This window comes from Podarcis erhardii (assembly GCF_964252035.2).
Source record: "Podarcis erhardii genome assembly, chromosome: 13".
Taxonomy (NCBI): Eukaryota; Metazoa; Chordata; class Lepidosauria; order Squamata; family Lacertidae; genus Podarcis; species Podarcis erhardii.
Window position 1 is genome coordinate 15,450,943 of NC_138502.1, and position 17,607 is coordinate 15,468,549.

The 17,607-nt window shown below is 46.3% G+C and overlaps 3 protein-coding genes across 3 annotated transcripts in view; 2 read left to right on the plus strand and 1 right to left on the minus strand.

Annotated features, from left to right (window-relative positions):
- The first annotated feature begins 511 nt into the window (after positions 1–511).
- On the plus strand, positions 512–5,751 carry PPP4C (protein phosphatase 4 catalytic subunit). The gene is made up of 9 exons (XM_081834994.1): positions 512–670; positions 2,221–2,326; positions 2,436–2,487; positions 3,284–3,334; positions 3,432–3,533; positions 3,670–3,843; positions 4,132–4,258; positions 5,112–5,301; positions 5,486–5,751. Exons 2-9 carry the CDS (start codon positions 2,229–2,231, stop codon positions 5,613–5,615), a joined length of 924 nt encoding a protein of 307 aa, XP_081691120.1. The 5' UTR covers positions 512–670; positions 2,221–2,228; the 3' UTR covers positions 5,616–5,751.
- A 1,853-nt stretch (positions 5,752–7,604) lies between these two features.
- Positions 7,605–17,418, minus strand: TBX6 (T-box transcription factor 6). The gene is made up of 8 exons (XM_081837286.1): positions 16,910–17,418; positions 15,659–15,887; positions 14,527–14,794; positions 13,591–13,734; positions 11,183–11,253; positions 10,685–10,752; positions 9,822–10,014; positions 7,605–8,020 (listed from the first exon to the last, which is right to left on the minus strand). Exons 1-8 carry the CDS (start codon positions 17,031–17,033, stop codon positions 7,768–7,770), a joined length of 1,350 nt encoding a protein of 449 aa, XP_081693412.1. The 5' UTR covers positions 17,034–17,418; the 3' UTR covers positions 7,605–7,767.
- The window catches only part of CORO1A (coronin 1A), a 77,025-nt gene continuing 73,154 nt past the window's right edge, over positions 13,737–17,607 (plus strand). The window contains exon 1 of the mRNA XM_081837285.1: positions 13,737–13,760. The gene's annotated coding sequence lies outside the window, so the exon portion shown is untranslated. The remainder of the gene's footprint in view (positions 13,761–17,607) is intronic.

Sequence of the window (17,607 nt, forward strand, 5' to 3'; positions counted from 1 at the left end):
TCAGCCCCAGCCGGCAAGGCCGACGGCGACGAATGACGGGGGCTGTAGTTCAGCAGAACCTGAAGTCCCATAAGGTGGCCTCCAGCCACGCTTTCCTTCTCGACCCCCTAGCTACGTGCAAACACCTTGTGAAGTGCTGTCTAACTAATACCATGTTCATATTTAAAAGGGATGCGCGTCAGTTAAATAATAATTGGGGGTGTTATTGGGTTATTGTTCTTATTTTGATTTTATATATTGTGATTTTTTATGTGAACGCCCTGAGACATTCGGGTATAGGGCGGTATATATTCAATAAATAAAATAAAATAAAATAAAATAAAATAGAAGGTCCCCCCCCCCGCTTTCCGTCACTTCCGCCGGAGTGTCAGCGGCGCCTTTTAAACCCCAGCATGGCCGGCATACTTTTTCCGCCCCGCCCCGCCCCGCCCTTTTCCGTCACATCCGATGAGTCAAAGTCCCGCCCCTTCAAAGGGATAGCGGAGAGAAGCCCCGCCTCACCTGCGCCCGTTCTTGGTCCTAGAAGGAAGCGGAAGTGACGTCCAGCGCCCAGTAGTTGGTGGGAGAGCCGGAAAGAGAGAGGGGGAGGGGCCGGGCCCGGGAGCCGGAGGGAGCCGCGGAGCAGCCGCCACCGTCGCCGCCGCCGCCGCCGCCGCTACCGGGACCCCAGGTAGGCGCCCGGGAGGTGGGGCGTCCTTGGAGGGAGGGGGAGACGTCCTTCCTTTGGCTCCTGGCGGAGGGAGGGGGCGCCGGGGAAAGTTGGTTGCCATAGAGACACAGCCTGTGGGGTCGGGAGGGGGAAGAGGGGAGAGTTGTCACCTGGAGGGAGGCTCTGGGCGCTTTTCACAAGCGAGACGGCCAGAGCTTCCTGGGGGAGCGGGGCAGGTGGGGCCCATGAGGAGGAGGAGGCGGGAGAAAGAGGGGCTTCTCTCCCCTCAGGCTCATGGAGGGGGCAGGCGTCGCTCTCTCTTGGGGGTGTCCAACCTCGTGGAGTGAAGTGTTTTATGTTTTTCCCCGAAAGGAAGGCATTTTGGAAAGGGATGGGCGTGGGGTGGAAGGTGGCCCTTCTAAGGGTGCGAGGGAATACAGCAAGTAGCACCTGGCTGAGTAGGTTTTATTAACTTGCTTGATTTCTTTATATGCAAATATCCCTTTGCCCTTTTAATGGCTAGTTCAGGGGATATGGGCTCATTTAGAAGCGTGAGGGGGGCAGAGAAGCAAAGATGGGGGCCATGATGGGAAGATCTTAGGGACCTATAGGGTGGCATTGTCATAGTAACAGGAGGTAGTTGGTCATGCTCTGCTCTCTCCTTTGATGTGACTCATCACTCCTTATCTTAAAAAGTTCTGGGTATCATTGGGCAAAGAGATCAGATAGCGAGGTGGAGACTTGGCCTTTTGAATGAGATGGTTGGGTGGAGGGACCTTCTCATTACTGTTGGATAAGAAAGATGGAGAAGGTGGGAACTTTTTCCTAGGAGATAGGAAACACTCACTCTGTTGGTGTTGAAAAGAAGTCCTGGGACACAACATAAAGATTTCACCACCCTCTCCCCTCAGATAACTGAAGTGTGTAGAACAATGATCATTGTTTTTATAACAATGCATTTTATTTTACTGCCTTCCAAATCTATGTATTGCCTTTTCACTGTATGAGACAGTTTGCATAAATCTTTGGAGAAGCTTGAAAGAGAGTGCCTCTGATACCAACAACCTCATATTATCAGAGGGTCTGAAAGTATAGTCTCTTCCATCACTTTTTAGTAATACACATATATAAATATAATCCAGCTTGGGTTTAATTCACTTTCTTATTTGTCTTTGTTTTGTTACAGTTTGTGAAGTTTCTTTACAGGTGCTACAGGGGTTTACTTCCCTAACCTGGTGTCCTCCAGATGTTTTGGTCTCCTATCAGCCCCAGCCTGCTTGACCAACAGAAATTAATAGTCCAGCAAAATTTGGAGAGCACCAGCTTGGGAAAAGCTGGTATAGATTATAAATCTCTCCCTTACTGATATTCCTTGTGATTCTTCCTACAATAGTAGAAAACAACATAGAGCTGAGGGCCTATTATTTGACTTTTACTCTCATCCTTTTTGATGGAAATATTTCTGGGTGTATGTGCTCGATTCCTTTTCCCCATTGTCATCAAAGCTGTATGCCTTGATGTTAAATGTTAATTTTTTTAAAAAAAGTTGACTGCAATTCTATTCCTAAAAGGGGGCAAGATGGCCGAAATCAGTGACCTTGATCGTCAGATTGAGCAGTTGCGGCGCTGTGAGCTCATCAAGGAGAGCGAGGTCAAAGCCCTCTGTGCCAAGGCCAGGTGAGTGTTGCCTGACATCTATAAGAATACCTGTTCTAAGACTGTAAAATGCAGCCAATTATGGTGTAGAGTGTCTGTGTGAGACACATTTCCTTTTCTTTCTCTGCAGAGAGATCTTGGTGGAAGAAAGCAACGTCCAGAGAGTAGATTCCCCAGTAACAGTGAGTCTTGTTTTTAAGTGAATGTTCATCTGTGTTTGGGGACTCAAATGCTGGCAGCAATAACACCTGAACTTTTTATTTTATCCTTTTAAAAAAAATTGCTGTCACAAGGCATTTTACAAATAAGAAACTGAAGCATGCTGCTGATTTTTTTAAAAAACACATCCTTTGAAGCAGGTTGAGGGAGGCCAAAGGTGACTTTCTAGGACACTATCTGGCCTTCAGAACTATTCCATATGCCATGTTACTGTGTAATATCCTCATGTCTCAATTGGAACACGTGCTTGAAATGTAATCATGTCTCTTTCCTGGATGGAAATTTGGTATGTGTCTGCGTAGGTGTACAAACCTCTTGAGTTTTGCCTGACTGGAATGTAGTCTTGTATAAGAGGTACAAGTCACAGCTGTTTCTCCATCCATTTCTGCTTTTGGCCTCATTCCCTACTAGCAGGCAGAAACTGGACACAGGCCAACAGTGGAATGTGAACAAGGTTGTCCTCTCTTGCCTTAATGAATGAACAGTAACAGAAGAAAAAGAATATCAAAACACAGCACCTGGATTCTTCTGAAAGTTCCAAAGTTCTTTTGAATAAGAGGAATGACAGAGGGAACACATATTTCCCTGGGGGTGTAGTTTCAAGAATGTTGTGCTATCACCAAAAATGCCATGCCCGTGCCAATCTAGTGCTTACTGGTGGGCAGAGAGAAAGGCCTTGGTCTTTCAGATATATTGGACTAGGTATGATAGTAGTAATAGCCACCTTGAGAACATTAAAGAGTTCAATATTCTTTCCAGGTTTGTGGGGATATCCATGGCCAGTTCTATGACCTTAAAGAGCTCTTCAGGGTGAGTACTGCTCAGGCATCCAATTCCAGTGCCCAACTTCAGCTTTCAAGCTCTCCTGGGACAATATATTTACCTGCCCTTTGTTTCTCTCCTGCAGGTGGGTGGTGATGTGCCTGAGACCAACTATCTCTTCATGGGTGACTTTGTCGACCGTGGCTTCTACAGTGTTGAAACATTCTTGCTACTGCTGGCGCTCAAGGTTAGGAACGACCTTTGCCCTTAATGAATCCAAGGATGCTTTCCTTGTTCTACCTGAATAGAGATGTTGGGAATTGTGGGTTACATAACATTTCCATGTCTGTGGTCTATGCCGGTTTGGTTGTTTTCCCTTACAGGTCCGGTACCCTGACAGGATCACCCTGATCCGTGGCAACCATGAGAGCAGACAGATCACCCAAGTATATGGCTTTTACGATGAGTGCCTGAGGAAATATGGCTCTGTCACCGTTTGGCGCTACTGCACTGAGATCTTTGACTACCTCAGCCTCTCTGCTATCATTGATGGCAAGGTAAGCATGCTGTGTGTGTTTATGATGGTAGGAGTATTTGAGAAAGAGTGTGTGCACACCATCACTGTGTGCAGGGCTTTCCAGAGTACTAGAGGCCCTGTCCCTGCGGCAAGGGCCTTACAACCTAAAAAACACTTAGGTTTTCCGGTGTGAGAATAGAGTGCAACAGTTAGACTAAAGTGGGAAGGCAACAGCATGAGTTTCAATGTGGTGGGTGGGGAGGTGCTGTTTGGCCCTAGAGCTTCTATTTGCAGCTTTCCAAATGCACACATTCCTTTTCTGTTGCAGATTTTCTGTGTCCATGGTGGTCTGTCCCCATCCATCCAGACACTGGACCAGATTCGAACGATAGATCGCAAACAGGAGGTTCCTCATGATGGTCCCATGTGTGATCTTCTTTGGTCTGACCCTGAAGGTATATTTGTGCATGGAGTGGGGTGGTTTTGTGTGTGTGTGTGCACGCCATGCATGAAGGAGAAAGGAATCTTTGTGCATTGGATATGGTTAAGATGGTAATAGTATTTGTTCCAGGAAAAGTTTAATAGGTTAAACAGTATTAGGAGTAGAGCGTACCAGGAAGAGCCGTGTAGCCTAAGCAGAAGGGCGTTGAGCCTTTAATTTTGGCTTAAAATTGCATTGGAACCCAAAGAGGCGGAGTCTGTTACCAAGAGGTCCCCAGCAACTTTGATCTGACCTTGTACTTCTGTACAAGCTGCTAAAGAGAGATCACAATTGATACGATGGAGTTCTGAGCACTCCATGGAACTTATTTAATGAATCTGCCCTGTGATTTTAGTTCTTTGTGTTGTAAGGGAATGAATAGGGTCTCACTTATTGGAAGGCAGAGGACCCTATAGTCTCTGTGGGTTTAATGCCCGATAAACTGCACAGTGAGCTAAAGGAATGTTTGTTTGTTTGTTTGTTTACTTATTTGTTTTAAAGCTTCTGTTTCCTGCTTAGTGCAGTATTCCAAAAAGCTCTAAAACAAGAACCTTTGAGTCTTTGATCTAAAGAAGATCAGGTATTTTCTGCCCCCATCGTTTCATCTCACTCTGGTTCTTTTTAAAAGGGGTTGACTGGTAAAAATGGACATGGAGCAGCCCAAGCAGGGTGGGGTGAGGGCTTTATACGAAATCCTACCTCTTGGCCAATTGCTGATCAACTTTGTTCAATAAGTTCATCAAGAGCAGCTGCCCTTTCCCCTAGTCGATCATGCCTGGTTCTCAGTTTCCTTTGTGTCCTAAGCCCAGCTTTTCTGTCCTTTGCAGATACCACAGGCTGGGGGGTGAGCCCACGAGGTGCTGGTTACTTATTCGGCAGTGATGTGGTGGCGCAGTTCAATGCGGCGAACGACATCGACATGATCTGTCGAGCGCATCAGCTGGTCATGGAGGGGTACAAGTGGCACTTCAACGAAACAGTTCTTACTGTGTGGTCAGCTCCCAACTACTGCTACCGGTGAGGAGACAGAAGGGACGGGTGTGGAATAGCGGGCAGATATGGCAAGCCTAGTACTGTGTACCATTTGAGCTGTGTGGCTTATAGGAGGGATTGCAGGGTCAGTGTGTTGAAGGGTGGAAGGATGGCATTGGTGAAACTGGAGGCATCTCATTGTGACCCTTCTCCTCTGCTCTGCACACAGCTGTGGGAATGTGGCCGCCATCCTGGAACTGGATGAACACCTTCAGAAGGAATTTATTATCTTTGAAGCTGCCCCCCAAGAAACTCGAGGCATCCCGTCTAAGAAGCCTGTTGCGGACTACTTCCTGTGAATGCTTCTTCCATCTCCCCCCACCCTCCCCTCGTGCGGCTTCTGTTTTTCTTGTCCTGGCTGGGGTGGGCAGCCTCTTTGAAGTTTGGCAGGGTTCAGGTCTCTTCTCTCCCCCCCCCCGCCCCACTCCATTCCCCTTGCCCAATAAACCCTCAGTTCTGGACCCATTAGACGGAATTGGCCATCTTTTTCCACACTACTGAATTCCAGCCAGTCGCTTTGAAAAACCTAGAACTCTGTTGATCTCAGATCACTCCAGGCGAAACGGGGGGGGGGGGGGGGGGAGGTCAACCCAGAAATGGAGAGAAGCTGTAGATCTTCAGAGTTCTATGGTTTCCTTGGGGCGCAGCTGACAGCCTCCCAGCCTAGTTCTCTAGCTCATCTGCAGTGCGACTGGAAATTATTTATAGAGGATGTATCAGATGGAGAGAACTGGACTTGGAAATAAAGAGGAAACCAGTGACCAAAGAATATCTGCAACTGTTAGGAGGATGAGGTCTCTGGACTAGTTCTCTGCTTCTACGTCACTTAGGTGCTTCCTGGTTTAACTCTTTTTTAAAACAAAAATATTTTTACTTTTTTGGTCAGCTGATCTTTGAACTCCGGTTTTGGTGCCATTCCATAGCATTTAAGCAGAGAATAGGAAGTGCTTCAAACCTTGCTGTGTCTGGTTGCTGGAAGACCTAGGACGCTGGTTTCTTCGCACTTCGGTGTATAATCTGCTTGAGCTACATGGAATAGATGAACATAGACTGGGAAGTGGTTCCTCTGTGTGCCGCCATATCTCATTCCCACTTTCCTCAAACATTTATTGGCCACTGGAAGGTTAAACTGTCCCCACCTTTTTGCCAGACTTTGCAAAAAAATAAATAAAATTAAAATAAAGTAGACTTTCTGGTCACTGGAGGATGCAAATGCTTTATGAAATCCATTTAAATTTTTTGTGGTGGATTTATTAAATGTATTATTGGCAAATCTATATCCTGTTTATCCCCCTCCCTGCCACTCCTTCTCCTCGAGTGGGGAGACTGGGACCATATCACGCTAGTTAATTTGACCAATGGGGCGTGTTCTCTGTCTCTCTCCATCCCTCCATATCCTACCCCCTGTGGGGTTGGTGTATCCAAATCCCACCCACCACAGGGTCAAAATCTCCCACCCCCTCCCCTTTATTCCTGTGAAGGGATACTCACATTCAGTCCAGATATCTACTTAGAGTTAGAAGGGGAAGGTGGAACTTCCTGCCACTTTTCTTATGTCTAGGAGTGCTTTCCCCTCCGATGATCTGTCTCTTGCTCTAATTTTATTTTGTTTTCATTTTGGGTTTTTTCCTATTTACAACTTTTAGATAAAAAAAATCTAATAAAACTAAAAAAAAAATTGACATTTTGTACATTGCGTATTTCTGTGTCCACATGATTTGTGAGCAGGGTGCATGTTGAATGCTGCCAGATCCTGGGCAGAAATATCTGTGTAGGTGTCCTCCTTGTCATTCCTTACCTCCCAAACCTGCTTGGCTCCTGCAAAGAGTGGAGGATGAGATGAGCTCCATACGATCACTGTTGGGGAGTGTTTCCACTTCCTTTATTGAGTTGAAGCTGACAGAATATAGGGTCAAGCAATCTTCACGGCCTTCAATCATGCCACAGGGAGAATCTGTCTACCGCGGAGCTTGTTATCTAATATATGATACTACTACTTCCTACATTTTTTACAAACGAGTTTCTCACTTGATGGTGCTGCTTCTCAAGGCAGGTTGATGCTACACACACCCATCAATACTTCCTGCCCCAAAACTGCGCTCTGCAACTGAGAACTGCCCCGATTTATTTAACCTGTTTTGGTGAAATGTCTTAAAAGGATCTGCTGAAGCCTTCCGACGTATAACTTAAAACCCGTCAAGCTGTCTGGCAGAGCAGAAATCTAGGCTGGAATTTCAGAATTCTAGCTTGCTTAAATATGTCATGGAAGAAAACAGATGCACACTATGTTGTGACCTTAAAAATGTTTAATTATAAGACAGACAGGATACAGACAAGTTTACCCTTCCCAACATGGACAGTAATAAAGAAACAGGGAAAGCCATGAAATCTAGTAGGGGAAACAGAATACCTAGAAGACAGGAATTCCAGGGTTTGTGGGAGGAGCAAGAGTTAGAGCATAGGTGGCTGAGAGCCAGGATAGCCAGTGGGGGGCCCATAGACGCGAGGTGGAGGTGGGTAGGGTGAGAAGCTGAATTTGAAAGGGGGAAAGGAGGAGGTATCCGGAGGTTCTGTTCCCCCAAGAAAAGGAATAATATCCAGCCCATTCCAACTCGCCGGGAGCATAGGTCTGAAATCTGATTGCTCAGGAGGTGACTTGGTAGTTGGGGATGATGGAGGAGCTGCCGCCATTTCTTGACTTGGGCTATGGGGGAAAGATGAGGGGTAAGTCAAACACTGATAAAAGTGCAGGTGGCCCCCATTTGAGTGGCTCGACATGACCAAACTTCCAACTGCGTGTATCTGCCCAACTACGCCTCCCCACAAACAGCTATGGTTTTTCTGTATGCTACTGGTTCTGGCTTCCCCATAGATAATGCTACAGCCCTGAATGTCTTTTCTGCCTTCTCGCCTTGCATATTCTTCCTGTTAAATGTCATATTGTGCGGGACGTTGGCCACAGTAATCAGTACATGGTTAATTCTGGTTCTACCACAGAATGGCCTTGGTAAGGGCCAAACACCTTACTCAGAGATTTCTGCACTGGGTTGGGTTCAAGAGTAAGACGGAGTGATGAAGGATGCTTAGGATTCAAATCTTGTGAATAATCAGAGACTCCGCCATTGCATGCAGCTGGTGACAATTTGTGGCTGCTCTCTTACGAATCAAGCACTAACATAAGTAAAGTGGTGTTTACTCACTAAAGGCTGCAGGTTATCTATTTGTGTAGGTTTTTAAGAGACAGCTCTAGTGGCTTTTTTCATCATGGGCATGACCCTTGCTTTGTAACTTGCTTTACAACTGTATCTTCCAGTAAGTTAAATGTTGGTTAGCAGCTACTCTGGTATGTCAGGCAGACTTCTACTTACTTTTAAAAATAGTTTTCAACTGGCACAAGTACATTTATTTGTTCAACACACCAAAAAATAGTGGGTGGTGGGGAACATCACAGCTGGTAGCCAACTGCTAACAAGAGAGGGCAATACCTATTTTCAGACTAAAAAGCAAAGTGAACTTACAAATATGTTAAAGACACTTGTAATGCCCTGGAGCCAGGGTGGCCATGGTAGTGCCCGGCAGATGTTGCTGAACTCCCATCTCCTATCAGCCCCAGTCAGCATGGCCAATGGTCAGTGAGGAGGGAAGTTGTAGACCATAGCATATGGAGGGCACCATGTTGGCTAATGTTTAGAGTACAGTGGTACCTCGGGTTACAGACGCTTCAGGTTACAGACTCCACTAACCCAGAAATAGTACCTTGGGTTAAGAACTTTGCTTCAGGATGAGAACAGAAATCACATGGTGATGGGGCGGCGGCAGCGGGAGGCCCCATTAGCTAAAGTGGTACCTCAGGTTAAGAACAGTTTCAGGTTAAGAATGGACCTCCGGAATGAATTAAGTTCTTAACCTGAGGTACCACTGGTCTTTGCCAGGTGCAGCTGCAGCAATTCTCAAAGTAAATTTTGGACAATGAGCACATAAAATCATAGAAGTGTTGAGTTGGAAGGGACCACGAGGGCAATTTGGTCCAACCCTCTGCAATTCAGGAATCTTTTGTCCAACATGGGGCTCAAACCCTCAACCCTGAGAATAAGAGTCTCGTGCTCTACTGACTTGTAGCTGTAGATAATTCCAGTTACAGTGGTACCTTGGTTCTCGAACTTAATCCTTTCCAGAAGTCCATTGATGCCATCAAAAGGAAAAAGTGCCCATTGCCAAGTGGGTTTTTTTGTTCTTCAACGTATTAGGCGTGGCAAGAAATCAGAGCACTTCAAATAATTGCCTGGGTATCTTAAATGCTGTGAGGGTGCTTTCAAATCAGCCCTACCCCTCTAAAAACATTTATACCTGTTTATACCCTAAGACAGGGTTTATTCAGCCACCAAAGGAAACCTGAACACCAGGGGTGATTCAGATCACCCAGGGATGCTCCACACTTATTTTACAAAGGCAGAAGTTTGGCAACACAGCTCTAGAACTTGGGGAATGTGACATGGCTGGCTCACCTGCCGTAGGGTGAGGGTGCCCCCCGCAAGCCATGGAAGGCGGCTGGGTGCTGCACATAAGCCTCTGCTCCGCTGGGATTGATCCCTGCAGGGGGGTAGAAGGAGCAAGAAGGGTGTGGAAGCGCAGGTGGTGGCTGTTGCTCCAGAGGTGTCTCCTCTGTCAAAGTGGAGTCGCAGGGGCCTTTCTTGCTCTCTAGGTGGAGGCAAAGTGCAGGTAGGGAAGGAAAAGCAGGCAGAAGGTTATATAATGGGAAAGGGGAATAATAAAACCGTACTTGTATGGATTTAGAAAGCACATAAATGTGGCATAGGAGGGAGTGAACCTCTAGGGACATATACAACTTAAAAATATATATATCCAAAATAACAGGTTCTCTGGAATGTTGTCTGAAATAAAGAGGGAATTCATTATAGTACCTGGGGTTGTGACCTTTTCAGGTAAGGGCCCTCTAGCAAGTTTGTGCTATCAAGGCAGAGCAGGATGTGATTGTAATTGTGGGGAAATTCAGAGGAGGCAAAAATATGAAGCAGCAGGTATAATTTAATGAGTTATAGGACTTGGGGTGAGGGAAGTGATGGGATGTTGTGGCGGGGGTCGCAAAAGTCAAGCAGTGAAAGGAAGCAAAAGGTGGCCATTGTATGTGGCATTGTAAGAAATGGATATACATAGGGCAGTGAGTAGCTACCAAGAGTTAAGGATGGCGAGGAGGCCCACAGAGTATCCACTTAAATGATCCTCACTTTGTTTAATGATGTCTGGAGAGAAATGTTGTGTTTTGCTTTTAAATCAGTGGAAGGAGACAGAGACCAGACAATGTCTTATGAAGCTAAGCGACAGAATAAGGTATGTTTGTTTCTCTTACCATTTTCCCCCATGTTGGCTTCACATTCATTTGCCTTCATTTTCCTCTTGATTCGGGCCTCACGTTCCCTAAATTTTGTAAGAGGGACCATAATAAGATGTGGAAAAGAAATGGTAGAAGCCAGGGGCAGACTTTAATAATATGGTGCCCTGAGCAAGGGCAAAAATCCTGCCCCCCCCCAATATTTCTTATTTTCTCAATAATTCCTTTTGGCATGGTTGCTTTTTTAATGGATCGTCTCAGCAGGTACCAGTATAAATTTAGTAGTAGCGGTTGTTATGAGCCCATTCATTTTGGCACCCTGTGATTCTCCAGCCCAGTGAACTACAGTATTTCTCCAGTGAGGACAAGCCCATTTCCATATGGTCTACGCCCCCCCCCCCGCCCCCCTGTCAGTGGCAAACATTTTGGGAAGGGAATCACTGCTGCCAGCTAATATGAGGGCCGAAATAGCTCCTCTCTATGGCATTGACATCTTTCCTGATTGGGTCAGTTCACCTTTTGCTGTTCATGCCGTTCTCCCGGAAGCCCTTTGCGAAAGGGTTGCTCTCTATCTTCATCTGAGTGATCTGGGAGGGGAGGAAACAGGAAAATGTTAGGTAGGCAATTGAAAGGGTATGATTAGATGTATACGCACATATACAGTATTTTTATGTTTTATGAGATTTGGTTTAGCGTACAAGCACAGATATATGATCAGTCTTTCCACTTTTGTATTATGTTTTCAAAAATGATAGAATACTGGCATATGCTGACAGCATATTCAAGTTTCAGAACCTGGAGCAAAACTTTTGCATGGGCTTCTGTAATAGAGAAGGAGACAGTCAACAAAGGCAGCTCTCCTAAACACCTCTCTTTCTACTCTGGCTGGTACTAGTACTTACCTAGATGTGAGCTGATTGACGTGTTACTGTTTTTTCCATGTTTGGGGCTGTATATACTGTATATACAGTGCTTTTTTCTGGGGGTACGCAGGGGTACGCATACTCATAAACATTTTGTGAATCTAAGTTTGGCCTCATAGAGGTACAGTATTCCAATATGAGTAGGAAAATGACAGTACCCCTAAACATTTTTTTAAAGCTCTCTCTCTCTTTCTATCTATATCTATATCTATATCATCTATACCTATATCTATATCTATATCTATATCTATATCTATATCTATATCTATATCTATATCTATATCTATATCTATATCTATATCTGTCTGTCTGAACTGTTCAAAGTAGGTATGCGTGCAAAATAGCTTTTAACCAATCTAGTGCTCTTCAGAAGTATTGGGCTACAACTCCCATCAGCCCAGGCCGGCACATAATAGGAGGAATGAGACAGAAGCACTATTTTAAGACCGGAGGAGGGATATATAGTGCAATAGCTATTGTAGACCCTGTGTGAGAGTAGAGGAATTGCACTGAATAATAGTTTTGTTAAGGGATATTAAGGTCCAAGGAAATGGTTAAATAACAGAGAAGCTGAATTTGTGTGTGGGGGGGGGTATATTTTAGGGCAGAAACTTACAAAGGAATATCGCAAAACATGGAAAGACTCCCGATGAAAGGTAAAGGCTCTGACTGAGTAGAGGAAAGGATATTTTGGTTGGGAGGTATGAAGAGCTATTCAAAAGTGGAAAGAAACACAGGAATGGAGTAATAAATAAGGACACATAGGGGAGATACAAAATGATGAGGGCTGCACGGGCCCATGCGGAGGTGGAAGGGCACCATTCAGCATGAGGTGAAAGGTTGTGGAGTGAAGGGATATGGCCAGGAGGAGAAAGGAGCTGAGGTGATTTAGAGGTGGAAGAATCCTGAGGAGAAGCCATTGCGTTCTAGCTGTAATGGCATCAATAGATGTGGGTGAGCAAGTGAAGAAGGGAGGCCTCAGACCTGAGTTTGATGGAGGTGGACAAGTAGGGGAAGAGAGCTTCATAGGAAGGCGGAGGGCGTCAACAATCCCGGATTTCATGGAGGTAAGTGAAATGTAAGGTTTGCCCCATGTCACAGAGATGCAAAAAAAAGTGTGTGGGGGGGGAATATACTTTTGCAGCACTATTTAAAAGGAAAAGTGTCACACGAGGGGGCGAAGGGATACGGTCAGAGAAAAGGAAAACAGGCCATTTTAGTGACGTAGAAATGCTCAGGGAAGGTCAGTGGAGTTCCAAAATGTACAGTGTTGGAATGGTTTTTAGTTTGCTGTGATTTTTCCTGCTATATTGATAGTGAGTCGCATGGGATTAAATTGAAAGCGAGGTCACTTAGGATCCCTTGCGCCTGCCCCTCTGGACATGGGGTTCGGTTGCTACTTAGAAGTGAGGGGAAAATGCTGTGTGTGTGTAAAACCCTTGTGAAAACAGAGGCATCTTCTTGCCACACTCCCACAAAATAGCGGTGGTGGTTCAGGAATATGTTGATGGATTAATATTTGTGCCAATTCCAGAGGGTCTCTAAGGAAATGAGCATTGGAAGGCTGCCGTTTCTGGAGCTTGGTGAAAAGAACAGGCACAAAAAATAATATGGAGTGGGGTGTTGGTCTCACAGAAAGCTAAGTTAACTTTCTGGGGAGGGTCTCCTGTGCTATTTCTCTAAAATGAAGCTGTGTCTCACATTTGTGCTTCTATTCTAAACACATTTCCTCTGAAGTCCTTTAGAATTTGACGGAGTTGATGTTCGCCTGAGAATTCTCAGGACTGCCGCCTTATTTTAATGGCCAGTTTTTGATTTGATTATCATTTGCTGATGAAAAAAAGTGCCTTTCCTTCAGGGATAAGCAATGGGGGTGGGCAGTGAGGGCGGGAAATGGATAAATCATTTGTCCAAGGTGACACATCCCTGCTTCCTGCCACCAATGGGGAAGGGCCTTTTAGATGCAAATATTAAATTTATAACAGCGGCCTTGTTTCTCACCTGTGGGTTCTGGTAGGCCGTGACAGTCAGAAACTGGGTCTCGGGAAAGGTGAAGGAAGCGCAGCCACTGCCTGCCCCACGGCGTCCTCCGGCTCCAACCACATGTATCCTCGGCTGGTACCGGTGCATGGAGTGAACAATCAGCTGAGAAGGGGGTGCAAGAGCCAGAGGTGAGTCTTATTATTTATTTACTTGTCCAAACAGTTTTCCCTACTATATTTCATTTTTAATGCAAACAGATATTTTAGCTCCCGTTATAGTCAGGGCCAGTGTAAATTCTGTGAATCTGCCCGAAGCACAGGCTTTTTTATGTTAACTTGCAGGATTCACTCGCTTAAGAAACTCTGTTTTATCATACATTAAGAAGGAGAGCAAGATTCTAGTCCTCACAGCTACATAATGAGGCTTCAGTCCCTGGTGAAATCACATGGACCGAGTAGACTTCTAATGATCCAAATATGGGGCTTCAGGGAGCTGCATAGTTACTTGCTCTTTCTCATGAATGATGGAAGCAAAATAAATTATGCACAGAATCACAGAATTGTAGAGTTGGAAGGGACCCCGAGGGTCATCTAGTCCGACCCCCAGCGATTCTGGAATCTCAACTACAGCATACGTGAGAGAGAAAGCAATATATCTACGTGTGTTTAGTTTATATAATTTGCAGATGATGTAGAATTACAGAATGCTGGAGGAGATTTTATTTTAAGCACAAATTGTACAAAACCCTGGGTATGCCTCTTTGCTATATAACCCATAGCCATAATCCGTTATTGTTATCAATCTGAACGGCCCAATATCTGTTAGTGCCATTCTTTTAACCTATTTTCCCTTGAGGCGCTCAGAGCATTCCCCACAGCTATATTCCTTTCCACCTAATATCCTATGGTTCCATATAGCCTCATGCCCAAAGTGCCCTTTCCCCACTGGCCATACATGTCCATGGGGATCCAGTGTGTTGTTGGTGAGCTTGAGCCGGTGGAAGGATACAGGTTGGCGCATCCAGTGGGCGCCTGATGCAGGCGAGTCGGGGTGGATGTAGACCCTGTCTGGCGGGGGCAGTTCAGCCTTGCCACTGGCGTCCCACCGCTTGCCATGCCATTTGTACCGGGAGCTGCCCACCGGGACCACATCCACTAGCAGCAGGTACTTGGCTTCAGGATCCAGTCCTGTTACTGAAACTTTCAGCTGTGGAAACATCCGCCTGCAAAGTTGATTAAAAATGTGGGTTAGAATATTTTAATTGGACAGGCAGTGGCGGGAGGGGCGGGGGAGAGGTTTCATCAGTGAGACATTAAAAAAGGCAGGGGGGAGAATAGGACCACCACTTACTCCTGCTGCCGCCGCCACCCTCAGCAGTAGTTGGCACAAATTATTTATTTTTTTCATTTTTGATGCTGACAAATTCAGAAAAATAAAAGAGCAGGGTGAGTGATCCTGTCATACTGGACTTCTATGTACAGGGAAAAGTGAAGAAAATTAACAGTTCCTGATGATATACATCCCATCTCAGTACTAAGCTCCATACAACACAGCGGAAACTCCCTAAAATTGTTCAAGTGTGCATATATATGCCTCTGACATGAAGGTTCCATTAGTTGCAGATAGTTGTATTCTCTGTGTGTGTGTCTAAGTCTAAGTGTCTAATCTTTCCAAAGTCATCTCAGCTAGTGATCATCATCACATCATGTGGCACTGAATCCCATGGATTAATTCCGAGTAATGTGAATAAGTTATTTCGTCTTTTGTGTGCTTTGAATGTACTGTCATTTCATTTTGATGACACTTCGCTCCAGGATCTAGTATGGAACTTACAGGAGGGATGAAGGAAATAGAGAGCTATGTTTATCAGCCTCTACTCTTCCTTGATTCTGAGTTTCTTGAGCAGTAATTTCTAAGGAGAAAGGGGATATGCACTGACTCTGATTACTCAGTACTGGGAAAGATCCAATCTGCATTGGTTCAGAAGCATTGGTTTTGCATGTGGCTGGGGAATCTCTAGCACTGGACAGGGTTCTGGAGCTCAAGGCCCACTTTTTTCTCTTTTACCTCCTGCTTGGCATCTCACCTGCCTGCCTTGGTGATGATCATCTCTGTACCAATCCCACTGAAACGCTTCCAAAGTTCTCCATTCTCCAGGCTCATCCGTACTCCCGGGGGTAGGCGTGTAGTTGGTGGGGGGCCAGATGGGAGAGGCTGGCCTGTCCCATAAGGGAGGCCAGGAGCAGAGGGCAGGAGGCGCCCTGGGGGTTCCAACCCAGGGAAGAAGCTATCCAGCTTAGGGGCAGCATCAAGTTCTGATGGCAGGGAAGAGAAGAGAAGGGAACAAGTCAGAAAAGAGGACGGATGGAGCTGAGGGATATTGGTTGAGCTGGTTGTGGAGGGGCGGGAAAGACAGGGGCTTGCAGGCAAGACTGTGGGGCTTCATCCCAGGAATTTGTCACCCTCCTGCTGGTTTCCGCCTGTTTGCTCCCCCCTCACATCTCCCCCGACCAGTTGGTCTTGGGTGCTAAAAGTCCAGCTGATGGGAGCAGGAAGCAAGCAATGGAATTTATGTGAATTTTGCATTTCTTCTGTCCCAGCCTGCCCTCCCACTGGCCTGTTAAACCCACAACTGCTTTCTTCTTTTCTGGGTACCGCTGTGTCCTACTCATGCCCCTCCTTTGGGTGCCTGCTCTCAGCCTTCCTCTTGTGTCTCCCCCCCCTTCAGATTCTAAGTCCTACATTTCTCCCAGAGCATAAAGCAACTCTGGCCTCCAAATCCCTTTGCCCCATTCAACCATCTCTGAGAATTCAGCAGTCTTGGTTCCCACCCAGTCCCCATTCTGTTCTATCCCACTTCTCTCCTGCCAAGCACAGAAGTCCTGGGTTGCAGACTTCCCCCTCCCCTTTCTCTAAACCACTCTCCCTCCCAAAGAACCTGGAAGTCCTCCTTATTATAGTTCCATCTGCTCTAATCTCTTAAGACATTGCAATTCTACCCCACTCCCATTCTAAAGAATCCCACAAACCGTGGCTCTCATATGTTTCCCTTCTTTTATCCCACCCTTCTTCCAAGGAGTCTAGGGAAGCACATGCGGTCTTCTTCCTCAACAACCATATAAGGTAGGTTATATTAGAATGAGACATGGTGACTGGCCCAGCATCAGCCAGTGGCTGAAATGAGGATGCACTTCAGCTCAGTCAACATTTTTGGTATGTGATTGCTCCTTTACTCACCCTTGTAATCTTACTTTGGCTTTTAATTTCCCTCCCCCTCCCCCTCCCCCTCTCCCACCACCTTCCCCACCTTCCCCACCACCATATCCCAATTTCTCACCTGGATATCTGAAGGCTTCGTATTGAGGTGCCTGACCCTGGGGATACCCAGCCCCGGGAGGTGGGGGAGGTCGCAGAGGATAGGAGCCCCCATACTGTGAGAACATCTCTGTGGGGTGATACATGGGGTGCTGCAGGAAGCCTTGGAGCCAGGACTTCTGGGTTCTCTGGGAAAGGAGTGAGGACCTAGTGGGTTAGAACAGGTGAGACTGGAAGCCAGGGCTCCTGCTTTCTCTGGGTAGGAAGGAAGGTCTAGAGGGTTAGAGGGATGGTGCAAGTCGTAAGGGGACCTCTGGGGGAGTGGGGTGCAGAGTAGGAGCCTGGAAGGAAGGGATGCTGTTCGGCTAGAGCAGGGTTGAGGGGCTGGGAGCCAGCTTTCCCCGGTTCTGTCTCTGGAGGCAAGTCTGGGATGCATCCACCCTGCAGATCCTCTCTTTCCCTGAGGAGCCCCTGGCTGGGGCTGTATTTATGATTCTGCTAAGACCCTTTGAAGTGAGACCCCAAATGGCACATTCACACCTCAAGAGGGGAGGGGTTTGGGGCTTAAGGCAGGGGAACAAGGGAGAGAAGTAGCAGGGACATATATATTCTCTGTCGCAGGGCGTCCCATCCTTACACACCTCCTAGCTATTTCTGTCAACATTGCTCTATTTTATCCCACTTCCTCCTTCCCTGCTATTTCATCTCTGGCCTGTGTGC

Excerpts from the sequence above, each read along its gene's own strand:
- PPP4C (XM_081834994.1), top strand. The coding sequence starts at position 2,229 with ATGGCCGAAATCAGTGACCTTGATCGTCAGATTGAGCAGTTGCGGCGC. Across the intron at positions 3,844-4,131 it reads CTGCTATCATTGATGGCAAG|ATTTTCTGTGTCCATGGTGG; the intron begins GTAAGCATGCTG and ends TTTCTGTTGCAG. Across the intron at positions 5,302-5,485 it reads GCTCCCAACTACTGCTACCG|CTGTGGGAATGTGGCCGCCA; the intron begins GTGAGGAGACAG and ends CTCTGCACACAG.
- TBX6 (XM_081837286.1), bottom strand. The coding sequence starts at position 17,033 with ATGTATCACCCCACAGAGATGTTCTCACAGTATGGGGGCTCCTATCCT. Across the intron at positions 13,735-14,526 it reads CACTGGATCCCCATGGACAT|CTGATTGTTCACTCCATGCA; the intron begins GTATGGCCAGTG and ends CCCCCTTCTCAG. Across the intron at positions 8,021-9,821 it reads GCACCCTCACCCTACGGCAG|CCCAAGTCAAGAAATGGCGG; the intron begins GTGAGCCAGCCA and ends TTTCCCCCATAG.